The sequence below is a fragment of the Spea bombifrons genome, chromosome 1 (genome assembly GCF_027358695.1).
Source record: "Spea bombifrons isolate aSpeBom1 chromosome 1, aSpeBom1.2.pri, whole genome shotgun sequence".
NCBI lineage: Eukaryota > Metazoa > Chordata > Amphibia > Anura > Pelobatidae > Spea > Spea bombifrons.
In genome coordinates, this window is record NC_071087.1 from 33,044,408 (window position 1) to 33,064,357 (window position 19,950).

Genomic DNA, 19,950 nt, shown 5'->3' on the forward strand with positions numbered 1-19,950 from the left:
TTCTGAAGGTATGCTGTGGTATCGGGCACCAAGACATTTGCAGCAGTGTAAGTTGCAAAGTAGGGCATCCATGGATGCCCCTGGTGCCATGTGTTCTCCCGGTAAGTGACTACAACTATGCAGCCCCATACACAACAAACTTTTCTATCAGAAAGAGCATTAACTTTTTCAGCAATTTGAGCTACAGTAGCTCGTCCGTTGGATTCCACCACATGGGACAGCCTTGTGTAGCCATCAATATTTGCCCCTAGTCAAAGTTTCTCAGATCCTAGTGCTTTCCATTTTTGCTGTTTCTGACACATCAACTGTGAGGGCGAAATGTTGATGATAACAAGATTATCAGTGTAATTCACTTCACCTGTCAGTGGTCATAATATTATGGCCGATTGTTGTATATCTACAGTATGTATATATATATATTAACCCTTCCTTACTGCTTCCCTTCTTTAGGCCCAAAAATATTTTTCATTACGTTTACACTGTTTCCTTAACCATGATTCTCTTTTTGAATATTTTATGGACCCTCACAAATTATTTATTTTTTCAAGGACAGATGTATTTATATATTTTTTTTAATCTACAGGGCACACTACATTACACGCATGTATGTGCATGTATGTTTATATGTGTAATTGTATGGTGTTGGAGGGGCTGTGTGTGTGTATATGTTTAAGTATTTGATATTAGAGTGCTGTGTGTATGTATATGTAAGTGTATGGTGCCAAAGTGGCTGTATGTGTGTATGGCTGTATGTGTTAGTGTGATGCAGCATTTCAAAATAGCAGAGCATGTTTTACACAATATATACACTTATCTAAACAGAGATAATTGGTTTAAAAAATAATAACATTAATGAACTGACTTGCTTTATCAAGTTGTACTTTTTCAGTATATTTTAACCCCTTAAAACCTTCATGACCTTCCGTGCTGTTATGAAAAAAAGTGGCCCAAAAATCATGACGGCATGGAACTGTGTGATTCCTGATGTCATGCAGGGGATCACACATTATGGCACAGCCAGCCATTTATTGTGTAGTTCAGTAGTCATTGGATGGAGGATATATCTATAACCTTTTATTTATAAAAGGGTTTAAAGGAAATTGCTTTGCAGAAATGCTATAATTGCTGTCACTGAACTAGCATTCAAACAAGCCATTTGAAATCAATTTCCTTTACTCTTAAGTACTAATTTTATCTCCGTGTCAGGTCCTAATTGAGTCCCGGAGTTTCAATCACTCTCTCGGAAAAGTGCCAGAATCTTTGTACATTGAACCTCATACTGGTGCGTCAGAAAAAGCTAAGAAGCATATTGGAATAAACTTTATCCTGATTAAGAAGATAATGTCAAGACAGTAATATCATTTTTTCATATCACCAGATTAATGTACAACTTGTAAAACATAGGTAATTACACATAGTACCATAATAACTGAAAGTGAATAGTGATGTTAATGTATCCTGTAAGAAGCCCACTCTCTGTTCCTGCTGATCCACATACCTTCCTCCCAAATCTAATGGAAAATTCTTGATATTGCTTTAAAATGTATTTCAAATTATTTTCGACAAAGTAGAAAAATATCCTTTTGAACAAACTAATCTCAAAACAATGTTTTGGCTGTGTGCTGGGGAACGAAAACATAATGCTGCTTGTTTCAAGCGTTAAGGAAAGGCATGGAGATCCAGGTAGCCAAGGGCAAGATGTTTTGTGAACTTTTCTTTTGCATTGTCAGAACCTTGTCTAGGGGGCATGGCTTTAACAATACTTTTTATGTGAGTTCATACTATTTTAATAGTAGTTACATAACTGTGTGGGGCACGAAGAGAATGAATAATGCATTTTATTTCCATACTTTATTTTTTTAAGCACATTTTCTTTCATTTGCATACACATTTTTCCAGGCTCTAGAACAACAAGATGCTCGCATACCTAGTGTTCTGAGCATCTGAGGGAAGTCATGGAAGGGAAAGAGGGAGAGGGGGGATTAGGTCTCAAAGAGGGACTCTACCTCCTAAAAATGAATATAGGTATGCTATAGTAAAGTCCAGGTATCAGCTCTGACCTTTCATTATACCTTCTCTTGATATAGGGTTGTATCAACCATCAACTATATCAAACATGTCCAGTTGTCCAGAAACATAGAAAATGGATATGTTTTGGAAAAGATTGGTGAAATGTCTAACCTACCTGGATACCAGTTAGCTTTTTTTAGCTATTGTGGTAGAGAAGAAAAACCTGAAGCCCATAAGAAGCTAAATAACATATATGGATGGTTAAGTGACTTAGCTAAAGGTTACTTTTCTGCTCATAACCACCGATGCAGATGATATGCAGGAACTTTCTTGATTGAAATGAAAATAGCAAGTAACTATAAAAAAGTTTGCCACCTTTTGAAACTTATACCAAAAACGTATCCAACCTGAGCATCGTATTTGTTTCCCACATGTCTGATTTGGAAAGTGTTTAACGTGCTAATTTAAATGTTTTTCTCATTTTCATGCTATTTGTTCTGCTGATGAGAATGAGACATGTTAAACAAGATGTACAAACTTCTCATCTTTGTTTCCGTCCAATAAAGCATTTAACATTCATCAGATTTTTCCAGCCAATCCCTAGGCTTTTATTTAGCATGCCTGCTAAGAATGTCTCCTTAATGAAATGTCCATGGCAGAAAAAGCAAATCTCATTATTAAACTTTTATCTTTAAAACAAGGGAGCACAGCAGCATACAAACCCATTTCCTTTGCCAAAAATCAATTTTGCTAAATTACAGGGATGTGGGACTACCAACAAATTCACAAACACTGAGATGATTGTTGTTCCTCTAAAGTAATGGACAGATTTTTTTTCAAACTGATTTTTCATTACATAGTACGGTATATTCGATTTTGTAATGAGTGAAAGTATGTTTAAAGTATCACACATAAAAATTTAGGTAATTAAAATTATGAGGTAACGCTATAATTTTTTTAATGCTTTTAATTGCCACCTAGCTTATGCACTTTGCTCTATGTACAAATTATTTAAGCAAGGCTGCCATGAGGGAGTACATAGTCGTTGCTACAGGGGGGCAATTTAGGACCCCCCAGCTGCAGGACCAGTTGGCACATTGCCATTGCATGGGACACAGGCATTCTAGGGGCCCCATTGTGAATCACATTGCTGCCAGCATTTTAATACTCTTACTGTCACAGAGATTTCCATTCATTTTAAATTGCTGCTAAATGTTGCTGCACTTGACATTAAAATATATACTAAAAAATATTGTGCATAATATGAAAATAACAATACTTCGCAAAATTTCACTTCCTCAAATGTAAAAAGCTTACAAAATAAAGAATACATACTACATAGTATAACAAACATGTAATCTGGAGAAAACCATTCATTTATAAAAGATATAATGCTCAGATACAACCTATCCAAAAATACAGTGAACTATATTCTAGATTGCAAGTTTATTTGAGCGGGGCCTTCTTCAACCTTTTGTTTCTGTATGTGCACATTTTTGAGATACACTACTTGTTATGCCCTCTTTACCCACTGCCTAATATATTTTCACTGTATTAAAAAATAATAATAATAATTTAGTCATCTGCAGGTTGTATTGAGGCAACGGGGGCATCAAATCTTCAATCAATGATAAACCAGCATCAACAACTTCAATTGGTTTCTTTCAGATATAAAGGATGTCATACATGTGGGACTTGTATGTTTGAAAATATCAAAGTAATAACATTGTTCAAATCATTTTATACCCAAGAAAAAAATATTGTCTTAGAGATTTTATTACATGTCAAACTGAAAATGTAATATATTACTTTCATGCCCCTGTGGTTTTCAGTGAGTTGTACAAACAATCCGACCTTTATAAAAAAGAACCCAATATTGTCCCATGCTTTACAAGAAGTAGGTATAATAGATAAAACATCTTTACTCATGGGTAAAGTTAAACACACTGAAACAATAACTAAAGGTCCCTTAAGTATAATGGATATTAATATTCAACATATAATTACAAACCATTTTTAACATTTTTAAGCTAAAAGTTGTATTTAGGGGGGCACCTAATCTTCAATCAATGATAAACCAAAATCAACTACTTCAATTGGTTTGTTTTAGATATAAAGGATGTCATATATGTGGGACCTTTAAGTTTGAATATATCAAAGTAATAACATAGTTCAAATCATTATATACCCAAGAAAAAATATTGCATTAGAAATGTTATTACATGTCAAACTGAAAATGTAATATATTATTTTCATGCCCCTGTGGTTTTCAATAAGTTGGACGAACAATCAGACCTTCATACAAACGGACCCAGGAACATATAATGAATATTGAAAGGTTCTGAAAAACATTTTTTCAGCACATATTTTAGGTTCTCACAATAACAAACCTCACTTTTCAAATGTTATTGAAACTAAAATCATGGATTTTATGCAAGACGCTTTTTTGATTGTTGTTTCATGGTTCAAATAGAGGAGCACTAAGCCTAAGCAAATTATGTGCAATGCTGGCATGTGAAAAGAATCCCTTATTTTGTACAGTTCTTTACAAAATTCTGTTCATAAACCATTTGCTTATAAATGACTGTAATGAGGTACGGTAAAATACATATACCCAGTGAGAAATAACTGATGCAGTTGGAAGGTTATTTCAATCCTGTGGTGATGTAAGTGATCATAAAATAACAATTATCATTTTCAAAATGTAAAAAGGTTTACATTAAGAGTGGCCATTTCGGTACATAATTTATATAACTCTCCTTGCCTTTTCAAAACTTCTCTTAATGACACCCAGAAGCCAACATTCAACATTGGCTCTAAAATAAACTTTTCTTATAGGAACACAGTTACATTTTCCTAGGAATGCTTAGTGTGAACTACTTTTTTTTACTGAAAATATGAATGTTGGGTACTTACAAGTATTCTGTAGGGGGGCTATTATAGGTTTGGGTCACCAGATATCTGTCCCTCCATTATAATTTATGCATGGAAACATCCCATGGATACATTTTACGTCTGTGCTTTGCTTTATTGCCATTCATTAGTCAACGTCCTTATAAAAATCTATTGCAAACATATTTTTTGTATGAAATATTATGTTTAAATTATACATTAGTAATAAAAATAAAAAAAAATTAACACAATTAAGTTTATTGCAAAAAAAAGCACAACCTACATTATTAAATGTTTCCCTTAAAATGCAAGCCAGTATTTTGATGATAGTTACTGTTGCTCTGCAACAATAGGGACTAGACTTGCACAAAAATCAATTTGGACACAAACGAAATCTGTTCCCCAAAAATCTCTCTCTCTCTCTCTGTGTCCCACAGTCCCCTCGCAAGTTTGCCCTGCCTTGTATCTGCCCCCCACCTGCTCACTTAACCTTTCAAGCCCTTTTCTGGGTAAGGTACCTATATCAGTGCATATAATATAAATATATTCATATACTCATAAATCTAAATTATTAAAGTCATTATAAGTTATTATAGTGAGGCAAACAAAAAAATTCCATTGATAGAAATATAAATGCACTAGGTATCTGCTAACGGATAAGTGGTAACTTTTAAAAACATGGTACACTTATATAAAGTCATGTGATTTTATAGTTAAAATAAGAATTAACCATATTACCAAGAGACTAAAGTTAAACATTTTAGAATATGTATTCTTTAAAAATGAAAAAAAACATTTTTTCTTCCACCTTTCGCCACTAATTGGCTGCTTGATTTTAATGGAAGTGCTTTATGAGTCAGCACTGAACTGAATGGCCACAAGTATATCATGTGCCAGGAGATGTGTTCTTCCAATGTATGTATATATATATATACATACATATTCTTAAACTTTAACTTTATTCTCTCTGTAATATGTATATTTTAAATTTGTTGCTAATATATTTTGTTTCACTGTTTGATGTTCTTGTTTTTTGTCGTATACAAAACTCCCTAATGGCAAAACCTACCTAAGTCGTAATACGTTATGTAATTTTACTGCAGAAGCCCTATTAATGAAAAGGACTTTGGCCCATTGAATCCAATCTGCTGAAATATAAAGATTTCAAACACCTAATTTCAAATATAGACCTTACATAATTAGAAGAAAGCTTTGAATGAAATTGTCAGTTTTTAATTTTCAATAGATGGTTTTACATTTTTTTCTAGGAACATTAGACTTGCCCTTTTAATGAAAATAAGTATATATAATTTGGCACTTCATTCAGTAGGAGAACCTCTGGATCTGGAATTAAAGGTGTTCAGTTTAAATTAGTTTCTTCTCATACTTGGAATCTCCAGAGAATGATATGTTCTGTCTGCTTAATATTTTGCCTAAGCTCTGGATTCTGCAGACAGAAACTGGGCAAACACTCACTTTTTTTATTAACATATTCACCCTTTGACATATTCTAAATGTAAAAGAAAAAAACATATTGCCGCTACCCTTACCACAAAACAATAATTATTATAATTAACTAAAATAATCTACTGCAAGAAAGGGCTGAAAAACATAAATACTATGGGTGAGCCTAGGGTTAGTGGCACCTGGGTGCAGTATTTCTTCAGCATCATCCCCCTGTAATTAAAACACATGCACATACCAACACACAAATTCACACTTAACACCAACTTCCTCTACCGCCATACACTTACACATACTATCTCCCTCCTCTCACTTCCACCACCAACCCTAAGCTCAGCCTGATACTCTAGCACCAAACACTAACACATTCTAACATCCTAAGCGCATGCTCATAACCATTCTAAAACCAAACCACACACACATGCTAACCAAAATACTAAAACACTTAAACACCATACATTAACACATGCACACTCTACCGCCATACAGTAACACACACTCATGCTAACACCATACGCTCGCACACATGCTAATGCCATACACTTAAACACTGACTCTCTCACAATCAATACACTTTGCATGGCTCCCCCTTCCTTTGTCTTACCTAACACAGAGCCCTGTCTTCACTGCACTGTCACACTGTTGCCCCCTACTTTCATTGGGTCATGTAACAAGACCCCACTGGGTGCATTGGTTGCTGGGTGCCTGGTTGCTGTACACTTGCCTTGGCTCCCACTTTGTACTCGGGTGTACTTGGTAGTACTAGTGCTGTAATATACAGATGTAAAATAGTAAGCATTTATGCAAATGTTTCCTCAAATATTTATTTTACATGTCTCTATGTACTTCTGGTTTCAATCTATGCTGTTAAATACACTGATTATTAAATCTGTGTTTAAAACTAAACAGCAAAATGGCACTCAAGATTTACGCTACATACTCTTATTAATAAACTACATTTTTGATATTCAAGGTCCTGGCAATATTATAGCAGCTCCAGCTATTCCAATAACTGAGAGGATATTTTTGCAGATGCACAGGATAAAAAAAAAAGATTTTTAATTTTAGTTTTAAATCAAATGATCATCTTTGTAATTTGGCTAGCAGCCCACTGTATATTAGGTGCAGTAAAAAGTGAAATGTAGATTAATTTATTAATGAATGATAATTGTGTTATACCATTTCATAGCATGTGTCACATTAGTTCAAAATAATAATAATAATAATAATAATAATAATAATAATAATAATAATATTGTCATAATATTTTCAGCCTGCATGTATCCTGGAAGAAGTTAAGGCACATATGTAGCATTTAAGAAAAAAAGATTACTATACAAGGTATTTGCATTGTTAACAGTCTTTTGCAGTCAAGAAGGATTTTTTTTCCAAGGGCAAAATACGAAAAAAAGATTAATTGAGTTTTGGCCTTCTTTTGGATCAAGCATAGGTAGAAAGGTTGAACTTTAAGGATTATGTTACCATTTTACTGTGTTATTGAAACTAGTTCAGAGAAAAGCCTACTTTTTTTTCTCAAGGTTACAATTCTATAAGCTAAATAACAGTGTAAAAGTATATAATATGTATTAAAACTCAGCCTTATGTGTATACCATGGGAGTGGTCATCTTCTCAGGACCTGCATGATTTCACCCTCATTTTCTCCCCCCTATATTTAAGTCGCTGATTGCTGTTGATTGGTTCAGGCAGCCTTTGTAAGAAAACTTAGGGCAGGAAATGGATTAGACATGTGAGGTGCACTCTATACAATCACAGAGGTCAGAGTTCATAAAATCTAAATAGTTCCCTTGTTTAAGTTAAAGTGCCCTTCTTGAGCAGTAATCAGTGAAGTAAGCAGAGTTTTCTGTAATCACGCTGTCCACATCACCAGTAACTAGCATCAGTTCACAGCAGGTCTGAACACACTATAGAGTTTTTTTTCTTTTCTTTTAAACTGTCCCAATTTCCTTTTTTTTTTTTTTTTTAAACATGTTTGCATGATGGCGATCATTGTGAAAACATTTCCACAGTGTTTTTATATTTTATTTAACAGGTATGAATATAAATTATTTTATTTATGAGTATATTTATAATTTTTATTTCTGTCATTATGATTTCATTACTTAAAACAGGTGCCATTTAAGATGTTTCTCTTTACAAATTATGCAAAGCAGTTTATATTCATTTCATTGGGTCTAAAATCAAATCTCACTTAAATTTCTAAGATATATCGTATTTGACAAAATGTAGTGGAATAAATAAATGCGATATTGGGGGCAATCATTCAAATCGAGACAACATGCATGTTCCAGTAACAAGAGTTTTAGAAAGAGAAAATATCCACTCTCAAAGTAAAGGCTTAACATTCCTAGTAAGGAATTAAGACATAAGTCATATAAGTTCAAGATTTTTAATTTTACCTTAGTAAAAAAGTAATTAGTGCATGTTCCTTATCATAATTGCCCAATTAGTTGCAATTTTACAGATATCTTAATTCAACTTGATTTTCCCATAAGTTTTTCTGAAAAGTTATTCTGATTTTCCCACAAGACTATTCTGGAACTGGTTCACCTACACCTTGAAGTATGCACATAATTCTTACGGATCACAGAAACCTTGAGGAAAACAAGCTCCTAATTTAACAATTGCTCAATCATTGCTTTATTTGAATACTTGCCAATATAATAAAATAAAAAAATATACATTACATCATATGTAGAGTAGTGGCAGAAGGGAATAAGCGTTAACATGAATGACCACACTTTGCACTAATATGTGAGCATGCAAGTGCAAGCAACTTCAGCCAACCTGAAACACCCCTGTCCCTGTCTAAAACAGACAAAAATAATTAAGATACAAATACCATTAATTAAAAGTAAAAAAAAATAAAAGCAAGTTTAATTTTTAATTACATAAAATCTCCTGCTCTTGGTGATGAGGGCTTAGTTTATAATTAAATGAAGCCAGTGGAAGCAAGGGATCCCATTCTGTGTGTCCCCTACAACAACCAGCCTGTTAACACTGAAATGGGGTTAATAATAAAATAATAGACCACTGGGGACCAATTCAGCTATATCCATTCCATTATTGGATCTGTAATTCAGGGAGGAAATCAGATTCTTTGAGTCTGTTTTTACGAATCAAAGCATCAACATTTTAAACAAAATGTATTACATAATTTCAGTACATAAGAATGGGAAGGAGTTAAATATTATGTTAACAGAAACAGCTGGTAAATATTGGTAATAGAGGTATTATTTTACTGAGATATATATAATTTAAATATTAGGAATACATATGGTGTGAATCTCTTTTTAGATTTTAGGTTAATAGCCAGGGTTATAGTTTTTCAATCCCTTGATCAGTTCATCTAGAGGGCCAGGAAAGTTATTTTTTTAAATGTTACTGGTAGGCTGTTTAAATGGAAATTATTTTATCTCAAATCATTACTAAGACTATAAGGAGAAATCAGATAATGTGAGAACGTTTATATATTCCCTATAATAGGGCCACATTTATTTTCACTGAACAGAGCATTGGTCATAAGGCATATTATTAACCAGACTGTTTCTTACTCGTAGTACATTTTGGGATAAAGGCTCTTTTAACATTTTCAGTGTTTCTGTTTAGCTGTAATTTTCTTCTTTCTCATTTTGTGCATCCAGACACATTATATATTGGTTTTTTTTCAGGACAAACACGACTTTCTTTAGATACCTTTAGTTTTATCATCTAATTTACTATAAAAATAATCATAAAATATGGGGATTGTTTGTTAAAAAATGACTTTTTTCTCATTTTTATTTGAAAAATCTTTCACTCATCTGCAAAAACTAATGAAAAAACCTGCTAAATAGATTCTATTATTTGTCCTGAGTTTAGAAATACCCAAAGTTTTAATGTATATTTGCTTTTTTTTTGCAAGTTATTGGCAATAATAACAAGTAACGTTTTTCTATTTCAAAACCATTCCCCCCCCCCCAAATCTGGTCATTCTGCCCCATGTGCTAATTCGGGTATCTTCGAAGCTGGCCAATGCAATTTACCCCATCAAACCATATCTTTTTAAAAACTAGATACCTCAAGGTATTTTAAATGCTGGTATATTACCCCTTTCCATGCACTTATTCTACCACCAGCCTTTGTCAAACCTTTTTCACACACGTTGTACAGGTATGAATTTACCACTCCTTGTATATGTCACTGTCAAACACCCAATATGTGTTCAGCAACATCTCCCGAGCACAGTGATACCCCACATGCATGTGTTTATTGGGTTGTTCAGGGAATTTGGGAGGTGTGCATTTTTTTAAATTGGAATTTTGACATGTTAAAAATTCTGCCCACATATCCTATTTGGGATACCTTGGAACCCAGCCAATTCAATCTACCCTATCAAATCAAATATTTTTTGAAAAATATACACCCCTGGGAATTTCAAGTGCTGGTATTTAAGCTTTTTCCATGCACACATTTTACCACCAGCCTTTATTACAGTTTGTAAAACTAGGCACCCTATGGGCATTTAAAACGCCAATATATTTGGACTTTTTTGGTGACAGTGGAGAATTATTTTTACATTTTACAGATTTTTATTGCATGGTTGAATGCTGTACCTGCCTGGATAGACCCCCTGTGAACTCATTGATCTGACAGTTGGCGCAGCCATCTTGTGAGTGGCGGCAACACCATTCACTGATGGCGCTTGTGGTTGCTTATGTGAGGAGTGATAGAAGTGGCAGGATCTGGCGAGGGACTGAATATGATGGATGAATTAGAAGTTTGAGTTGAAAATGACGCTAAGTCATCTGGCCTGGTTAGTAGGAGAGATTGGCGTACTGAAACCAGACTGTAGGGGGTCAAGGAGGAAATTATAAGAGAGGAAGTTAATTAAGCAATTGAAGGTGTGTACACAATTAAACAAGGTGCTCTGCAAGAGGTGGGACAGGCTAGGTGCCAGATTTAATATCAGGAACTGCATTCACTCAGTAGCCTAGTGTAGTCCTGTGATACATTTTTTTCATTGAGAGTTTTCTATCCTGATATTTGACCTCTGCTCCTAATTGATCTTTTTGTGCACTGTAACTGGGCTGATGAGAGGGTCATGGGGGCCCAGGCACTAAGCCTGTACTGGGTCCCAAGATTTCTGATGGCGGAGGCTGACAGCTGCCAAAAACAACTCCTGATTGTCTCAAAGACGTCCAAAGACTGGAATTCACTAGAATAAATAGAAGTCTTAATAATGTCAATGTGACATGTCAAATATAGTAACATAATAATAAGTAAATTATGATGCCATAATGTCACCAGGAAAGAATAACATATTGACAAGCATAATAAAGCAAACCAACCAAAATAAACTTTACATCTATTAGGCAAACTGGGAATATACTTACTGTAGTATTGCCTGTATTTGTAATTATCGAATGAGCTATATCATAGTCCTGCCCCGTCTGAACATACCCTTTTCATTATGACTCACACCCTGTGGTGTTTAACCAAATATAAAAATCTAACAAAGGTTCGTCTACATTCAAAGGTATTTATTATAAGGTAACAACACAGCAAACACATTTATCTCATATACACACACGCATAGCCAAACCCCACAAGACAACATCCCCCCTTTATCTCTCTCTCTATACATATAACAATTCCCTTCAACACAATTTGATCTCACCCACTGTTAAGCCTCCAGATCCGATAATAGCTCACTGCTGGGAGCTGACTCTTACCACATCCACCATGGAGGAAAAGGAAAAGAAGGAGTCCATGTGTGGCATTATATTATATACCCTTCATTTGCACATCCTGTTTCATCACTTCCTTTAGTGAACTGTGGGAGGGAAGGATTCTAAGAATGCCCACCTTAACCTATTTCCTTTGTTTATGGGGACAAGACAAGTTACCACACACCTCACCTCAAGTCTGCCTATACCACATCAGAGAAAAATGGGGAGGCTCAAGTTTTTGGGACACCAAGTCTAAAGGATTGTTACCACAAGAAATACAAATAATTATGCATACAGTACGCATATAATAAAATATGTATTATCGCATATCTGTTTTAAAGGAAAAAAATCAAATAACATTGATATTACTTTGTATGAAATATATGTTACACATTTATAGATCTTTCACCTTTACCCTCCGAGAGGCTACTTTGACCACTGGGGCCCTAATCTGAATATGAGAGTGGCCACATCAACTTTTTTATACAGTACAAATACACGTTCACATGTTACTGGCCAGGCAGCTAGGATGCATAGTGAGAACCAAAGTCTCCTGCAGAAACAATGCTTCCCTGGGTCTCCAGGTCATTCTCATCATTCTCCAGGGCAGAGTAGCGTTGGTTAGCCATGTCCACTACCTGTCCAATTCTCCTCCCACTCTCAACCAATTTAATGCTATTTGGTGTAACTCCACCCTTGTCTGCACCTAGACCAACCCCTCTTATGGCCTCAGAAGAGTCACAGCCTCAGAGGAGTAAGAGCTCTGGGTAGCCTCCTCTGTGACGTTCCCTGATATGCTCATGGGAGTGAACTACATATACCTGGGAACTTCGCAGGGTTGGCTACCCACACCTTCTGCCCTCTCCTGAGCTAGCCCCCAGTTATGTTTAAAGAAGGGCAGGAAATTGTCTAAATGCTGCTTCCCTGCCTGGAGATTGAAGTTAGCCTCATGGAGTCAACGCTTTACCACAATGCTTTGAGTAAAACTGGGCATGTTCCCAAGTATGGAAATACTAGACATGTGCATTCAGATTTATACAAATTTCATCTTGCGCATCTTCTTCATCTTCTATCCAGATGCGTACCTATCGTGTTTGGAACCTGGGGAAGATCCTGTATGTGGAACCCACACACATTAAAACTGCATAGCTTCTGTCGTTATATACTGGTGCAGACATTGACGGCGGTACAGCATAACTGTTATCATTATATACTGGCGCAGACATTGACGGTGGTACAGCATAACTGCTATCATTACATAGAGGCAGACATTGACAGTGGTACAGCATAACTGTTATTATATACTGAGGCAGACATTGATGGGGGTACAGCATAACTGTTATCATTATATACTGAGGCACGTACTGATGGTGGTACAGCATAACACCTATCACTATATACTGAGGCATGCACTGAAGGTGGTACAGCATAACACCTATCACTATATACTGAGGTACACATTGACGGGGGTACAGCGTAATCCCTATCACTATACATTGAGCCAGACAATGACAATAATGCAGCATAACCCCTATCACTATATACTAAGCCAAACATTGAGGTGGTGTAGGCCTACCACTTAAGTGTCTGGCTTAGTATATAGTAGACATGCACCAACATGAAAATTCTGGACTCAACCCGAAACCAAAAATTCTGCATCCAAAACAGAAAATTACCCCCCCACACACATTTAACCCCCCCAAAAAACTTACTTACTAAAAGTAACACACCAAAATTGGACAAAAAATCAATAACAATATTGATATATATATATTTATATGTATGCTTGTTAACAGCAATCACAATCCTATCATGCCCAGGCATACCCAGATTCCAGCATGTACTGGCTGACTTGGCATGATAGGAGTGTGATTGCTGTATATATATATATATCTATATATATCTATATATATATATATATATGTATATATATGTATATATATTAATATTGTTATTTAATTTTGTTGTCCAAAATTGGACCAAAAAAAAAAATCAATAACAATATTATATATATATATGATTGCTAACAGCAATCACACTGCTATCATGCCCAGGCAGCCCATACATGCTGGAACCAGGGCATGATAGGAGTGTGATTACAGCCTCCCTATGCCATGCTACCCCCCCACACACTTATAGTATATAGTGATGGGAGTTATGATGTAGCCTGCACCATTGCCAATGTCTTGTTCATTATATAATTATGGGAGTTATACTCTAAACTCCATCACTCTCACACACTTACTAATCCACATTTACTAACACACTCTTACTCTCACTGAATGTTTTCCTACCTTTTCTCTGTCACTGTCAATTTTCCCGCTGCAGCTCCTTTTCCTCCTCCTCCTCCTATTCGTTCTTCCTCTTGGTTCTTCTTCTTCTGTGTCCTTCCAGTGGAGTGAGTGCAGAAGGCGGTGGGCGTGGGTTCAGTGTTGTGCGCCGGGATATGACAGCAAATCCTGATGCACAGCATTAGTTGCCGAGCGCATCGCAAGGGAGCAGGATCGGAGGTCTGCATTAACAGACCTACCGCTCCCTTGATTGATTTTAAGCCGGTTAGAGGAAGATCCTTGATCTCCCCAACAGAGCTTGCTCCTCTACATTACTGTTCGTCTCTGGAAGGGTACCGGCGCGGTGGCACCCCCTGATACGCGGGACCCGGGGTGCACCCCCCCACGCCCCCTGTTGGGTACGCTACCTCTTCTCTCTTCTCTAGATAGCATAGAGAAGAGAGAAGAGAAGGGAGAAGATAAAAGATGAAGTAGAACAAGATGCAGAAGAATATTTGTTGCCCGAAAACGAATGGGCCACAAACAAACCGAAAAATGTGTCCAAATCGTTTTTGGCACGTTTGCACATGTCTAGAAAATACACAGTTTTATATGACAAGTACTGATGCAATAAGTTATTTGTGCTATCCAAAAACATAAGCAATGTATGCAGTCACACTACTCAACACTATTGTAATCATGCAAAATCACACACATCCATGCATACATACAAACATCCCACCTCCTGCTCGCGCTAACCTCACCGCTCCTGCACGAACCACGCACCACGCGAGCAGCCTCGCTTTCACTGCAGGATCACATGATGTTACGTGACCCCAATAGGCTCCTGTCTTCCTGTTGTGGTTGAAAATAGTTTAGGCCAGATGCCTGACAATACAAAAAAATCCTGGTTCTTTCATGCATGGTAAGTTGTCCAGGTTCTGAATAAGCATTTTTGCTTTTTTCAGACATACTTTCTTCTCACTCATGTCATAGGACTCTGATAACCCTGATATGCAAAAGTTTATACAACACAGAGACACAGAAATTGATGGCAGCTAAGAACCATTTGTTGCATAGAGTCTGTTCATTCTCACTGCTTCAAAAAAGGTAAACCTTATCTTGTCCTTGTTCAAGACTGATCTCCCTACATCTTCACACAAGACTATTCGTATAGGCATTCTGGGGATATGGCTTTGATATGCCATATTGGTACACTACTGACCCTGATGTTGGCACCACCCCTATCATCGGAGATTCCACATAATAATGATGTTTGAGCAGTTTTGTTGGACATGTAATGTCAATCAACCTCATATCTTCCCAATGCAGGTACAGATTCAGCATCATTTGCATTACCAGTTTTCAGTACACTTCTGCATATAAATTCTTTTACTAAAAGTGATAACACTAATGTGAAGGATATGTTCAAATATTTTACAAATTGGTTTGCTGCTTCTTTAACAAGGATAATTGGATTTTGTGAAATCTTTATTTCTGAGTCAAATAAAAAGGCTTTTTGGTAAATGCAATGCTTTTTTCTCCTATCATTCATTTATTTTTCAGACTAAAAAATATGGCAGTAAATGATACGAGAAGAACAGAACATTTTGGATTGATATTGGGATCATATTCGTCTACCTGGCACATTATAAGGAAAATTTACAGCCATAGCTCATAATATGTAACAGGTTCTGAAAATAGTCAAAAAACTCAAACTTTTGTCTTGCTCTATTTGCCTTGAAAGAAAAAGTTACTTGTTTTGTAACATAGTTTTCTCACATTTGACAAGCATTTGGCACATTGTTACTTGGACACTCGTAGATGATAAAATGTGCTCTTTGAAAGATAAGTCTGTTTATCAAAACTATCTTTCCCTAAATTTGGGAGTCTATTACAAAAAAATAAAAGCTTGTATCTGGGTGCTGTACTTTGTAAACAATATAACTCTGGTTACCAGAAAACTGGCTTTAGTCGTCTCTTCATAATGTATATTAAGGTAGTCTGTCCTTCTGTCAGCAATGAATGTTGCTGAGAGTGAGTGTCAGCTACCCTTCAATACTGGTGAATGGCCAAACTTTAAACCATTCAGTAACTCTCCTTCAGTTGTGTCAATGCGGGAAACTCAAATCAAATGAAAATAGTCTATCCAGGCCCAGATGGGATCACTGTTGACCTCCTGAGTTGGAAGCAAAGCCCCCTCCTCATAAAAGAGAAAACAAATATTTAAAATCAGGTGACTTTTTTATATTAAAACCAGCAACAGTATGGTGGGATGCAATTTCTTATTTCATTGCACCCACTGTAGTTACTCCCTGGACATCAGATACTAAACAGACACTCATAAAAGGATCACACTGAAAATAATGTATGAATTTGTCTTTAAAGCTTTAAATAAACATATATAACTTTGCTATGTCGAGATTAACACTCGGTGGCCTGCAGAGCTCTTTACCATACCATAATTCAATAACTATCATTGTTTCTTCCTAATATGGTCTAAAAACAGCGGCACTGAATATCTATTGCATTTTTTATACATTGTTGGCTTAACTGTGTCTTTAAAATAAATAACTTAAACGTGTTTGTCCTACCACAGTTGTCTTCATCCGCCTGGTTTCCACATTCATCCACACCATTACAGTGCATATACTGGGGAAGACACTTAGTGATGTTGCCACAAGGGAAGTATCCAAGAGGGCAGACAGGGTCTAACTGTTGACTTTCAGAAAAGGTAGATGCAACTGCTTGAAAAGAAAGATGAATATATAAATGTAACGAATATCTGAAAATATATAGTATTATTATTTGGCTGAACCATTAATAGCCATATAATTTATAATAATTAAAATAATGTGTTTAGAACAGAAATAGAGGGACAGTTGCTGAAATGAACTGCAAGGGCAAAGAACACTTAAGTTTCGTGCATGCATAGTAAAATTTTTCTTGGATTCCAGAAAAAAAAACCCACTGAATTCCATGGCAAAACTATTTTTCACCCTGAGCATAAAATACAGAGCTACACTCACTGCCACTTTATAGGGTACACCTTGCTAGTAACGGGTTGGACCCACTTTTGCCTTCAGAACTGGCTTCATTCTTTATTGCATACTTTCCATAAGGTGCTGCAAATGTTCCTCAGAGATTTTGGTCCATATGGACATGATGGCATGCCGCAGTTGCTGCAGATTCCACCACATCCCAAGGGTGCTCCATTGGATTGAGACATTGTGAATGTGGAGGCCATTGGAGTACAGTGAACACATTGTCATGTTCAAGAAACCAGTTTGAGATGATGTGAGCTTTGTGACATTGTGCATTATCCTGCTGGAAGTAGATCAGAAGATGGGTACACTGTGATCATAAAAGGATGGACATGGTCAACAACAATACTCAGGTAGGCTGTCGTGTTTAAATGATGCTCAATTGGTACTAAGGGGCCCAAAGTGTGCCAAAGAAATGTCCCTCACACCATTACACCACCACCAGCACTCTGAACCGTTGATACAAGGCAGGATAGATCCATGCTTTCATGTTGTTTACGCCATATTCTGACCCTGCCATCTGAATGTCCCAGCTGGAATTGAGACTCATCAGAACAGGCAACATTCTTCCAGTCTTCCATTGTCCAATTTTGGTGAGCCTGTGCGAATTGTAGCCTCAGTTTCCTGTTCTTAGCTGACAGGAGTGGCACCCGGTGTGGTCTTTTGCTGTTGTAGCCCATCTGCTTCAAGGTTCGACATGTTGTGCAGATGGTATTCTGCATACCTTGGTTGTAACGAGTGGTTATTTGAGTTACTGTTGCCTTTCTATCATTTTGAACCAGTCTGCCCATTCTCCTCCGACCTCTGACATCAACAAGGCATTTTCGTTCACACAACTGCCGCCTACTAGATATTTTCTCTTTTTCAGACCATTCTCTATAAACCCTAGAGATGGTTGTGTATGAAAATCCCAGTAGATCAGCAGTTTCTGAAATACACAGACCAGCCCGTGTGGCACCAACAACCATGCCATGTTCAAAGTCACTTAAATCCCCTTTGAACAGGTGTACCTAATAAAGTGGCCAGTGAGTATATATTGTAATGTAAACTAGCATTGACCAAAACCTGGTTTTATCTTATTTTGTTCCAATAAACATCTTTGCATGTTTACACTCCCTTACTGTGTTAATCCCTACCACTTCTGATGGGAGGCTGTTTCACTTATCTACCACCCTCTCAGTACAGTAAAACTTCCTTACATTGCTTTGAAGGTGTATATGTTAATCATATTTCCAGGGTAGTGTCTTTTTGTCCATATTCTTTTGAATAACATTGTTGTGTATTCCTAGTTCTATGATGTCTTTTTTATTAAGTAGTGCACAATATTATACTGCAGATTCAAAGTGTGACATTACCAATTATACATGAAGTATCAGTATTCCATTCTCATACCGTATACCAAAATTATTTTTAAAACAGGATAATAACTTGACTGCTTTTGTGGATACCACATAATAAGGATGCTCAAATATATGCATTATGTATTACAAGGCCACTTGAAATTGAAGGTTATTTATTCATGTTAAAGGAATATGCCTGTATCTTATTTCTTTCTATTTTTAAAAGCTAAAATACTGATTCCCTTGTACCCTTAATTTTAGGTAAGCATTGTGTTTCTTCCATCTTAAGGACCACCACATTCAATTATATTGTGCACTATATGACCAAAAGTATGTGCACACCCATCCTAATCATTGATTTATTGAGTTATTAGGTTTTCAGCCACACCCATTGCTAAAGGGTAAATAAAATCAAGCACATAGGCATTCCATCTCTATAGACATCCATTGGCGGTAGAATGGGTCATATTGAAGAGCTTAGTAACTTTAAATATGGCACTAGATAAATAAAGGCTCCAGGCACTCAAGAGTTCCAACGTCAGGCAGACGTTTCGACCTCACAATGAGGTCTTTTTTTAAATATGTCACTGTCATAGGATGCCACCTTTGCCATTCATGGCATTCCTGCACTGCTAGATCTGCCACGGTCCATTGTAAGTGCTATTATTGTGACATGGAAGCTTCTAAGAGTAACAACAACTTAGCTGTAAACAGTAGTGTACGTAGCGGGTGGCGGTCCGCCCCGGGTGCTGCTCGTCAGGGGGGTGCCATGGGTTACCACATTTTTTTTTTTACACGGAGGAGAGAGAGGGGCTCCTAGCAACTGACATATGACATCATATTTCGGCGCTCAGCAGTGAAGCAGCGCAGGAATCAGCGACAGAGCAGGAAGCGGTGGCAGAGCAGGAAGGCGGAGGCGTCGCTCCCACCACAGGACTTCTGGATGGTAAGTCCAAAACCTTTAACTACAAAGGGGGAGAGTGGGGTAGATAGTGAGAAGGAAGGGAGGGAGGGGGTAGATAGTAGGGAGGGGGTAGATAGTAGGGAGGGAGGGAGGGGGGAGGAAGGGGGGTAGATAGTGAGAAGGGAGAGTAGATAGTGAGAAGGGAGGGAGAGGGGTAGATGGTGAGAAGGGGTAGAAAAGGGGGAAAGGTAGATAGTGAGAATGAGTGAGATAATTAATGAATGTGCGGATGAATT

General features: G+C 36.7%; 1 protein-coding gene across 1 annotated transcript in view; it reads right to left on the reverse strand.

Moving 5' to 3' along the window:
* The window catches only part of RXFP1 (relaxin family peptide receptor 1), an 88,185-nt gene that overhangs the window by 43,039 nt on the left and 25,196 nt on the right, over window positions 1-19,950 (reverse strand). The window contains exon 2 of the mRNA XM_053460197.1: window positions 16,961-17,110. Coding sequence (XP_053316172.1) covers window positions 16,961-17,110 — 150 coding nt within the window. The remainder of the gene's footprint in view (window positions 1-16,960; window positions 17,111-19,950) is intronic.